Source organism: Lactuca virosa, chromosome 4 (genome assembly GCF_052849685.1).
Source record: "Lactuca virosa cultivar CGN04683 chromosome 4, Lactuca_virosa_CGN04683_v6, whole genome shotgun sequence".
Taxonomy (NCBI): Eukaryota; Viridiplantae; Streptophyta; class Magnoliopsida; order Asterales; family Asteraceae; genus Lactuca; species Lactuca virosa.
The window spans coordinates 389,463,237-389,476,058 of record NC_136429.1 but is presented as its reverse complement, the minus strand read 5'-3'; the positions used below and the strand labels follow the sequence as shown (position 1 = coordinate 389,476,058).

Below are 12,822 nucleotides of genomic sequence, written 5' to 3'. Positions count from 1 at the left end.
TATCCCGGCTCCTAAACCATCTCCCACCCTCATACCTATGTATCACTTCCGTCTTGTGTACCAAATGCCCTTTCACAACCATCACTTCCATCCTCCATTCCAATGTTTCTTCATTTTTCCTACCAAAACAAGTTTCAAAATCCAACCTCCCTTTATCCGTTTTCCTTTTTTTTTTGTAAAAAGACTCTCTCAATCTAGTTTCTCTTTTTTGTTATTGGGTTTAGAGATAAAGAAGGGAAGGAAAGGTGAAAGGAGAAGAGTGTATCTAGGTGGTTAAGATGTTACAAAGGGCGGCTAGCAATGCGTTTTCATGGTGGTGGGCTAGCCACATTCGAACCAAGCAGTCGAAATGGCTGGAACAAAGCCTTATAGGTAGCACACACCTTTTGTCCACGGTCTCGTTCTTTGGTTACAAAATATATGCTTTTGTAGTTATGAATTTCCCAAATCATCTTTACGAATAAATGAATTGTGTCAATGTTAATCCATAAGATTAATCTGTTTTGGTTGTAACAAGACTACGAGTTGTATCACTTCAAAATGCTAAAATGGTCAAGATATTTACACACTTGTCATGAATTCTTGGCTAGATAAGAATACAAAGTACGTATTTTCTCGTACATTAATTATATGAATATCATAATTTTTGTTAGTTAATTAAAAAATGCTATATGAAAATAACCATGACAACTAGATGGGCCATGGAAACTCTATCTATGTTGACTAATTAGCAAGCATTACATCGAAATAGTTAATGCATATGAAGGATTCAAATTCAAGATTTTTTATATCATGATCCTATCATTCTATGTTTGACCTATTAAAGTATCCAAATAGGGTTTAAGGTGCAGTGTTTAATTGTTTTTTCTGGTTATCTTTCATAAATGTCTTATTTCATTTAAAATTTATGAATGTTTATAATGTAGATATGGAATACAAGGTTGAAAACGCACTGAACATTATTCAAAAAGATGGAGATTCATTTGGTAAAAGAGCAGAAATGTATTACCGACACCGACCGGATCTAATATGTTTCGTAGAAGAAACATTTCGGGCTTACCGATCATTAGCGGAACGTTATGATAAAATGTCAAAGGACCTTCAAAAAGCCAACACAACCATTGCTTCAATCTTCCCAGATCAAGTCTCGTATGATGATTTTGATGATTTCGATAGTCCTCCTAACATACCCAAAAACCTACCCCCTCAAAATCAAGGTCCAAATGCAGCAAATATTCCAAAAGTCCCACAACTTCCGAGTAAGAATTTGAAGGGTCTCATCAGCAACGCGTCAAAGAAAATACAAATGACAAAAGCGTTCAAAGAAGATCACCGAAGCCGTATTGTACCAAAGTCCGGTTTGACAGAAGAACAAGCACTTGAAGAGATTGATAAGATCCAAAAAGATATACTTGCAATGCAAACGATGAAGGAGTTCACCAAGAGCGAGTATGAAAACGGGCTTTCAAAGTTTTGGGAGCTCGAGAACAAGATTAACACAATGCAACAAAAGATTTGCAGATTAGAAGACGAGTTTAAAGTTATGAGAGTTATTGAAGATGGTGATGCTCGAACTGTAATGGCACAAGCTGCATTGAAGTCATGTAAAGATACATTAGAGAAGTTAGAGGAGAAACGTGAAAATTCTAACCAAGCTGCTAAGTTGGAGCATGAGAGAATTGTGGATGCGAAGAAAAAGTTCAAGGCGCTGAAACGTAAACTTCTCCCAAAGGAAGTTGATGAATCAGAAAAAGATGATAGAGGGGATTCAAAGATTTCGAATGAAGACAACGAGAAGGAGGTTATGGAGAAGATTAAAGAAGGATTACATGAGCAATCAAATAACCCTGTAACGATTTCTGGATTGGCATATACCATTGACAAGCTTGCGAACAAGGTGATTGGGTTAGAGAGTACGGTTTCATCTCAGACTGCATATATAGATAAGTTAAGAATTTACACAGGTGAACTTCTAACACAAATTCAAAACATGGAAGCGGATAAAGGTTCAGATGAGGTACAAATGCGTAAGAAGTTGACAAATATCGAAAAAAAGTTGCATGCAGTAGAGGATTTAGAGAAGGATGCTGAGAAGCAAAACAGAAGTTTGAAAACTTTTTTTTTTGAATCTCGTTGCAACATTGATTATCTCACCGAGAAGCTTCATGACGTTCAGCCAGATGATGAGGTCGAGGTGTATTCTCCTGCTGCAGAAGAAGCGAATTCGATGTCAGATGATGGTTTTGTAGAACAGGAAACATTAAGTTCAGAAGAAGATGTTTTCGAAGAGACAGAAATGCCAAACAACAGTAATGATGATGGGGTCAAGAATGCAAATATTACTAAAAAGAAAGTTGGAACAAATGATGATAATGGGGTTAAGAATGCGAATACTAAGAAAACGAACGATGACATTGTCAAGAATGTTGATGTTAAAAAACCGGAGGCAAAGACCGAAGAAAGAAGTGTTCACGGAAGTGAGGATGCGTTAAAGAACTCGGTTAGTAGAAAGGAAACAAGAGACAATATAACGGAAAACCTGGAAGAATCGAATGATGAATCTCAAAAGAATCCATTAAAAGAGTACACGAGAACGTTCAAAAACTACAAGGAAACAAAGAAGAAATTAAGTGAAGAAGAGAAGAACAAACAAAGAACCCTATTCGAACTGATCGTGTTAGTAAGAGAATTGAAAACGGGCATGGTGAAAAAGGACAGTGAGATTCACATGCTAAAACAAAAGCTTAAACAACTTCAAGACGACGTAGGCAAACAAAACGAAGAAAATTGGCAAGAAGTGAAACAAGATGATGTACAAGAAGATAAAGATGATGATGAGATTATTCTCTCAATTGATGAGGTTGAAACATTTTCAGAAATTGAAATGAAGTTAAGAGCAGATATAGATGCAATACTTGACGAGAATCTTGATTTCTGGATGAGATTCAGCACTCAGTTCCATCAAGTACAGAAATTTAAAACGGAGGTAGAAGATTTAAAGGGAGAGATAGGTAAAGTCAAGGCTAAAAAAATAGACACTAAAGCACTCGAGGGAAAGTCGAGTGAATCTATGTTCACAACAGATTTAAGATCAGATATAAGACCGATATACAGGCACCTAAAAGAAATACAAAGTGAACTTACAATGTGGATAGAACAAGCCGATCATTTGAGACATGAATTACAAACGAGATGCACTTCATTGACCAACATCCAAGAAGAAATAACAATGGCTTTGAAAGAAGGTATGTTAGAGGATGAAATCAAGTTTAGTACCCATCAAGCGGCAAAGTTTCAAGGTGAAATATTGAATATGGAACAAGAAAATAACAGAGTTAATGAAGAACTTGAAGCAGGGTTAGATCATGTAAGGGCCCTACATCTTGAAACAAAGAAAACTTTGCGAAAGTTGGAAGATGAATTTGGGCTTTCAGATGGTCCAGACCCATATCGACAAAGTACAGCGCCACAGCCAAGTGGACCAGGAATACCCTTGCGCTCATTTATTTTCGGGGTTAAAGCAAAGAAGCAAAAGCCGTCGATTTTTGGAGGTAGAAATCAAAGGAAAGCCCCCACCGGAAAAAGTGACGTTAAGTAAAAAGTTTATGCATCTTAATTCGTGATTTCGGTTTATTTTACTCATTTATCTGAATTTTTGTTTCACAATATTGCTCCAAATCTCCACTAAGAACATTCATAACAATGGCCTTTTTAAACTTCACAATCTTGATGATCAAACCTTGATCAAAAGTCAAATATGCACACCGAAACTTGGAGGTATCATAGTTATCTGCATAGACTATGCACGGCCTACGTACGGACGAATATGTCACGGAGCGTTAAGTTTGAGGCAACATATATAAAGGTTTACCCGGGATTACAGAGAATTCGAGAGATCAAGAGCATTCAAGAAATATTTGGAGGGTGATGGAAACATCTTGTAGGAAGGATCATGAATCTTCCTTGTAAAATTTTGTAAAAAGGTATTTATAAATTTATAATAGCATATATAGATTACCATATATTATTGTATTTATCTTTGATCGTTTATCTTTCCTTTCATTATGGTATTAGAGCTCCTTTATACCTAAACCTCAACAGTAGGTTGATATCTTCACTAAAGACTTACCGTGTCAATTGGTTCTAAGCATCAGATGTAGTTTGATCATCAGTCAAACTCATGTTGAGAAATGATTAATAATATTTGATGATATTGATACAATCATTAATAATCAATAAAAGCATGATGAAAATTACATCAATATGAAAGTTATCAAGAATTAACCAAACACAAAGTGAATAACGAAAAGAACTTGAAATAATCTTCATAATTTCATTGATTAAAGGCTTATTGGTACGAATTTGTGATAGAATGTCATAAGAAGTAATAAAGAGTAAGTTTTCAAATGTTGAGGTTGAACGTTAAGGTACTTTTTATTAAAAAAGTATTGAACTTGAATGATGATGTGATTGGTAAAGAATCATGGAGAATGTACTTGATTTCAAGGCGAAGGCAAAAGGATTGTAAGGGAAAATTACATGGGAAAAAGATAATTAAGATAGTAAAGTAAAAATACAAAATTGGTGATGTAATGGTGTGTTTGTATGACCGAAATTAGGGTATTACGGTGAAATGTGTCAGATCGTGATATGTGGCAAGAAATAAACTTTGACATTTGAAAAAGTTAATATTTGGTGTGCCAAAATGAACCAAAGTTGAAGGATAAGGAAACTAGGGTGAGAAGAAAGGTGATGTGGAACAATTTTATTGAGTGTTAAAATGGTGTGAAAAAAATGGTGAGGTGGCAAAATGTAATTAGTAGAAAAGGAATCTTATTGGTTGAAAAGTATATGGGTGATGTAAGATGATATTATGATGGTAAAAAGATGGAACTAATAACATCCATATTTTTGCTTACTAAAATTTTATCAAGGTTGTACAAATTATGTGATAATTAAATCACAGTAATATTCGGTTTTAGAAAAAAATTTTGTTTATTCGTGAGAATTTATAATTGTTTGGTGTTACAACAATAATATCAACAACCATAGTAAAAGAGAAGTGAATCATACAACATGGAGACTTCTCTAAGCCTTCTATAAATCTTCTTTAGCAGATGAGTATATAGAAAATTTAAAAACACTACATAAATCAAAAGACTCGTGAGCTACGTGGGTTTTAACCCAAATAAACAGTTCAATATATACTTTCAAAATCATATTTGAAATACAATTGCACTTTAACTCAAGCAAGTCACAAGCTTTCACTTACTCACATCTAATAGGAAATTTATTTTAAAAAGGACTTTATACACTAAAATGGAAATCATACATATAACCTACGTCCATAAGAAATAGCTCCCCTCTTGACCCTACAAGAGAAAAAATCATCATGTAGTCTTATAGGAAGTCGTACACCCTTCGCTGGCAAATTCCTGCTTGACACTACTACGCGACGAGGGATGGTATCGCCATTATCACTCACAGAACCTGTCCAAACCTATATCATGAAAACTATTGGATTAGGTGTTCAATGTCATAACTAAATTGGTCAGGGTCATAACTAAATTGGTATAACTTTATGGAATAAAAGTAAAACCATTTTGCGGTTGCTATCAATAACTATAAATAGCTATAAATGACTTTAGGAGAGAGATAAATTGGTTTGTTAATTTCTTATAGGATTAATAAGTTAATTAGAAATGAAGGGAATTAATTAATTATTAATCTAGAATTTATTTGGGATTTACTGGAGTTAATTAAAGGTACATGGGCTGATTGTAATTGTTCATAATTGAGCAAGGAATGCAATTTTGTAACGCCGTAAATTTTCAAATAGATTTTTCATTTTAAAACCACATACTTTTCATAACAAATTGTATAAAATCTCGTTTATTCAAATTACAGAGCACAACTCCATTAATAATCCAGGATCCTCAAAATATAACTCTTTCTCTTGTGTGTACAATCAAGCCGGTGCCGTCCCGCGATCTCGAGAAAACCTGAAACACAAAACACATAACACGGTAAGCACAAAGCTTAGTGAGTTCCCCAAAATACCACATATAACACATATTAGCCACTCGAGGCTATAACTATGTGGGCCTACTGGCCCTAACTCTGTGGACCCTCTGGTCCTAACTCTGTGGACCCTCTGATCCTAACTATGTGGACCTTCCGGTCCTAACTCTGTAAACTCTGGAATAAACACAGCATAAATCACATAGAAATAATGCAGTGCAACACAACACATACATAGCATATAAGATACTCTGTCACATAACTCTAATTACCACTCAAGGTAAAGTATAGTGAGAAGACTCACCTCGGATGAAGAACAGCTCCTATAATCACTGCTGCTACACACCGGACTCTAACTCTGTGCCAAACCCACAATAATCTCAATTAGGAGCTAAGTCCAACCTCTCACTTATTGGGTCTAAAGATAGACCACCTATCCGCCCATTAATGCCCTAAGTCCATTGGGCCCACCAAGGCCCAATAATAAATGGGCCCTCACACGGCCCAAATCCCAACCAAAAAGGCAAGTCCAAACCAAAGGCCCAAAGCACATACATACATTTCTCTAGTCCAAGACTCTATTACATGAGGTCCAAACTCCCGGCCCAACACTCAAGGCCCAACAAAATGCTTAGCCCAAAAACCCCCAGAAGGAGTTACGCGGGGCGTACCCCCCCTGGTACGCTCAGCGTACCCAAACACTCAAGGAACTGATCGGGGACCTCAACCCAGTACGCGGGGCGTACTGGAATTACGCGGCGCGTACCATCAGGCTTGCTTAATCCATTTTCTGGGTCTTAAGCCGTTAAGACCTTAGCTCAACTCTTGGATCTGGACTTCCTAACATCTCTTACTCCATAAAGTTAACAACTTTAAGCCTTTGCATGGCTGATAAGGCCACAACACATGAAAACTCTTGCTTTCTTAACCCAAAGTGCTCATAACTCATGCATGGGTAGATTCACACGATCAAGGCCTTATTTTTATGGTTCTCCACCATAAGAAACACTTAAAAGGACAGGTTATTAAGCTCTGGAGTGCATCAAGTCATAAAGCCTCAAGCTTGGGACCAAAAACCCTAAAATTGGTCCAAGAAGCACACAACCATAACAACAAGGAAAGTTCTGAGCTTTTTACCTCCAAGTGAAGCTTCTCCCTCTGTAGAACTCAGATCCAAGCTTGCACTCCAACTTCTAGCCTTCACAAGAATCTCCTCTTCTTCTTTACTAACACACAAAGGCACTTTAGCTCCAAAAACACTCACACAAGCTTAGAACGAAGGTTGGCTCTCTTTTAGGGTTTCACTCACTCAAATGGCGGCTGAGGATAAGGCCATAACCTTCTTTATATAGGGCTCAAGTCTAAATTAGGGTTTTGCATCTGAGCCGGTTACGCCCAGCGTAACTTTAGTACGCCCAGCGTACTTCATGGAGTCCGCGTTTATTAAAAGCGAATGAGTACGCGCAGCGTACTCTTCAGTACGCCCAGCGTACTCCTTTGCAACATTTCCATTAAGGGGCTTCTCTTGACAATTTGGAGAAGAGGAAGGGTTAAACAGATATATCCAAATTCCCGGATGTTACAATTCTCCCCCACTTGAATTAGATTTCGCCCTCGAAATCGCTCCTTACCATACATAGATCGAACCTAACTACCCGAGATGCGCTACCGAAGGTCCTTAAACCATACAACAATCGCTTCCACAGATACTCGATCCCACCAGGGTCTCCTGACCCAAAAAGGCAGACCCAACTGTCGCTGCGTTACTCAATCTGAATCTTCTGAGCTTGAAAACTCTTGCGGTCTATCCCTGGCCAGATCACACTCGAATCATCATCCTGTTAACCGCCCGCCGACTAACAGACTCTAAGAACACTCTACCAACCCTGATTCCCTGATCAAACCCGATCTCAACTCAAAAGGACAGAAAGATCATAATCTCCCCCCTTTCTCCAGGACCTACTGCAATCACCAACCTCAGGATTCATCAGAGGGGATGAACCCAAAACTCTAATCTTGGACACCAGAAATTGATCATGCTCGCCTGGGAATATTCTCTTACTTTAATAACCCAATAGATGAACCTCATGCTCACCCATCCCATAACCAAAAAGGTTTCACCGATTCCCATCTTATAATAACTGTCTCGACTCTTAGTGACGCACAAGTCACGCAGTTCGCTTCCCTCAAGCGAACACTACACTCTATTGAAGATCGGATCACCCCTTAACTCTGTCGATTACTGCTCAATAGTTTCGTGCATCCCGCTGCACCTCCCGAACCAAGGCCTTGACCTACTCAGGTCTAAGACATAAGATGACGAACAATACCCCTCATATGGAATCCCACCTCCGATTCCAGAATCTCATCTCACCTATCCAACACACCACCAGGACTCAACTCAACTCGAGAGTTTGGTCCGACCCGTAGTTGTAACCACTCGTCCCCAAGACCCACTCAACTCATGACTCGTGACCCGCAACCCATGCGTACTTCACTTATCCAATCCCTTCGGATTGCGATGTCCACACCTTACTCAGAATATAATGATTCCCGATCATTGAGGAGACCCCGGTCTCGCCCCTGGTCCGACCACCAGGCTCCCAAAAACTCATAGATTAGGGCTACTCAAGGCTACAACTCTTCTGTGTCATGCTCTGATCAAGAATGCTTCATCATAACAACCTCTCGCTAACTAGCGCGTACTACGGTTCCCCATAGCATCACAACAACCTCCTACTGACTAGTGAGTACTACGACTCCCCGTAGCATCACAACACCCCCTCTCTGACTAGTGAGTACTACGGCTCCCCGTAGCATCACAACACCCTCTTCTGACTAGTGAGTACTACGGCTCCCCATAGCATCAAAACACCCTCTCTCTGACTAGTGAGTACTACGGATCCCCGTAGCATCACAACACCCTCCTCTGACTAGTGAGTACTACGGCTCCCCGTAGCATCACAACACCCTCTCTCTGACTAGTGAGTACTACGGCTCCCCGTAGCATCACAACACCCTCCTCTGACTAGTGAGTACTACGGCTCCCCGTAGCATCACAACACCCTCTCTCTGACTAGTGAGTACTACGGCTCCCCGTAGCATCACAACACCCTCTTCTGACTAGTGAGTACTACGGCTCCCCGTAGCATCACAACACCCTTTTGCACTAACTCATTGAACTGCAGCTCTTCGCAGTCCCACCCCACTAACTCTTTCCACTTCACAATCTCATCCTCAGGTTGACATCACACTGCGATCATTAACTCATGCTTTGCGGCCCAACATAGATAGGTACACACACACCCATCCAGGCTAAGAATCACTACCTCGGACGACCACCGTCGTGATAAAACCTCTTTTTCTCGCTGCAATTCACATTCTCAAATAAATCCATTTTATGTCAATTAACTGAAGGGCCCCCACCGGAACCATAGACACTTGATACACCACTCGACATCTCAACTCAAACTCAAAATAATCCGAGATTTTAGGACATTAAACTCGGACACCCCGGAATACCATCACAACGCCTTGCAGTGTCTTGACTCCACCACTGATCTCATACTCATGGCATCATACTCAGATACCGCATTGCTTCCTCGGAATCTCGCAACCGGTCTTTCTCTCGTGCCACTTGTAACCCCGGATACTCCATCTCCAATTTAAACATGAAGAAATTGCCAATGACTCGGAACACGAACATGACAATCCGATACTTCCTCCTCTATTGCTCAAAACTCATGCAAGAATACTTATAACGACCCTGAAGTTGGTTGCCCAATCAACTTCTTCCCTTCCCATACTGCATATAATAACCCATACTCTGAACCAGAAATTCTCAACCGCCGAACTAACCTCACAAGCCAACCACCTCAAATTCACCATTTTAACCTTGAAGTATTCCTAACCACCATAAAGTCTCCGACCAATGGCCACTTGCCATGGAGGCACTCATTCTTTCTCAAACACGTACCACATGCACTATCTCACTCTGCACCTCCCCTTGACCACCAATAACTCTGGTCTCAGGAATCCACACCGCAGGCCTCTGTATCCAGTTCTCTAACCACCCTTGAACAAATCTCTAATCTCCTCAAAAGTACCCGGTTCTCCCCCATTCAGGGTTCGAACCATCACCAATTGGTTCGCCAACAATCTAACCCACATACTGTTTTTACTGAAAACATCGCACGTACTCTTGGAAGGTGATATGCAATGCTCGATGATCTCCCCGATGGAGGTCAAGCAATTCCAAATACCCCGAATCTCCAATGAAATCCTCAGAAACTTCTCATCATGACTACCTCTAGTCATTCAGAATCTCGTACCATCCCACTACCGGACATCTCAACTGTCCAGTCGTAGCGCTGACTCTCAGTCTGAAAATAACGAACTATCATATTCCTCATCCTCGACTCTTCAACCAACGTTCCATCACGTGGGTTGTAATAAGAGTGGAGTCCTCATTACCACACTCGATACTCATCATAGACAATAAGAGCCACCGCCCCAATGTCCTCTTCTTGATCGTCTTCCGCTGCAGCTAATAAATGCCCTACTATGCTCAAATAGGGTGTATCTTTGTCCTAACCATCTCAGTCCTCGCTGACAACCTGCTCAGGCTCTAACATCACCTCTCGGCAGACATACTGCCCAAATACTCTGATGAAAGATCACAACCAAAGCTACCCACAGGGCTCGCCCCCAACTTTGGAAACTGAAAATCTCAATACCTCTCATGTTTCCCACAGGAACAGAAATAGCACCGCTCAGGTCACAGAAAATGACATCTCACCATCGGCCGGTTGCTCAGCCCAGACCGTATTCTCCCAGAACGCACCATCTCTACTCATCCCTGAGTCTTGTGACTCCAACTGGCATCTCACCAACACTCCCTTGGAGCTAACTCGATTTCCCTTTTAAGGGATGCTCGTTCACCATGGCCCTCCGTCCCCCTTATTCTTTTACATCTGATCTCAGTCTAGATAATCACAACGGAATAACTGGTAGAACCAGTAACACTAACCGCCACGGGTCATGGTACTCGAACCATGTGGCCACCTCTCGATCTGCTATGAATCATGATACCCGAACCACGTTACCTCTTCTCAATCCACTACGAATCATGGTACTCGAACCATGACATCACCTCTCGATCTGCTACAAATCATGGTACTCGAACCATGACATCACTTCTCAATCTGCTACCAATCATGGTACTCGAACCATGACATCACTTCTCAATCTGCTACCAATCATGGTACTTGAACCATGACATCACTTCTCAATCTGCTACTTAGAATTCTCCGGTATGCCCCCTGCATCGAGTATGGGTCCTATGCTTTCAGTAGTACGGGCCCATACTACCTGCCACATCTACCCATACTTTCCACACGAACCATCCCAGAGTTCCTAAATAGCTGCTCAACCTTCTCGATTATAAATCTCTTTACATGTGCTCGCTTCCCAGCGAAATGCTCTACTCTGTCCGCATACTCATCTGACTAAGGTCACTTCCTAGGCTCTTCCTAGGTTCTCACACTTCTCCTTATGATGCCAGTCATCTACCTCCTGAATATCGTCACATTCACTTGGTAGCTGACTCCCATCATCGGGAATTCCACAAAGCACGAAGCAAGTAGCATTCGAGCATCGAAATAACACGTAAAACCCACTCTAGGTGATAACTCCACTTGCTCTACTCATACTCAAAAGACATCACCGAACTCTGAAACTCTACCCCCGCGGGTATCTAGCTACTCTCTCGGTAGGCTCCACAAATGCTCATCTAGGTATCTTTCCTAGATTACTCCTCTACTCAATCCCTCTCCACAAGGATTCCCGCTGGATACTCTTACTCAGCACATACTCGAAAACGCATCACAGATAACAGCAACTCCTAGGCTAAGGCATCACAAATCAGGCCACTCTAGTCCTAAAATATGAAATACCTAGCCTATCTCTAGCATGCATAATATCTCATAAACACATAAGGTAAGGGTATTTTGGGAAATCACCGTTCGGGCTCTGGCTGATTGTATACACTGCTCTTTCTCGTTTTCTCTTAGGAACTCTTGCTCGTTTTAGAAAAAATCATTTATTTTGAAAATTTTCCTCAATTCCTCAGTTTGAGTCCAGATATACCCGAAGGTGCATCCGAATCCCTCAAACCAAGGCTCTGATATCAACTTGTAATGCCGTAAATTTTCAAACAGATTTTTCATTTTAAAACCGCATACTTTTCATAACAAATTGTATAAAATCTCGTTTATTCAAATTACAGAGCACAACTCCATTAATAATCCAGGATCCTCAAAATATAACTCTTTCTCTGGTGTGTACAATCAAGCCGGTGCCGTCCCGCGATCTCGAGAAAACCTGAAACACAAAACACATAACACGGTAAGCACAAAGCTTAATGAGTTCCCCAAAATACCACATATAACACATATTAGCCACTCGAGGCTATAACTCTGTGGGCCTACTGGCCCTAACTCTGTGGGCCCTCTGGTCCTAACTCTGTGGACCCTCTGATCCTAACTCTGTGGACCTTCCAGTCCTAACTCTGTAAACTCTGGAATACACACAGCGTAAATCACATATAAATAATGCAGTGCAACACATCACATACATAGCATATAAGATACTCTGTCACATAACTCTAATTACCACTCAAGGTAAAGTATAGTGAGAAGACTCACATCGGATGAAGAACAGCTCCTATAATCACTGCTGCTACACACCGGACTCTAACTCTGTGCCAAACCCACAATAATCTCAATTAGGAGCTAAGTCCAA

At 40.6% G+C, this 12,822-nt stretch overlaps 1 protein-coding gene across 1 annotated transcript; it reads left to right on the top strand.

The window, feature by feature from the left end:
- Nucleotides 1–278: 278 nt before the first annotated feature.
- LOC145169027 (kinase-interacting protein 1-like) lies at nucleotides 279–3,927 on the top strand. The gene is made up of 2 exons (XM_079087623.1): nucleotides 279–372; nucleotides 927–3,927. Exons 1-2 carry the CDS (start codon nucleotides 279–281, stop codon nucleotides 3,596–3,598), a joined length of 2,766 nt encoding a protein of 921 aa, XP_078943749.1. The 3' UTR covers nucleotides 3,599–3,927.
- Nucleotides 3,928–12,822: the final 8,895 nt, after the last annotated feature.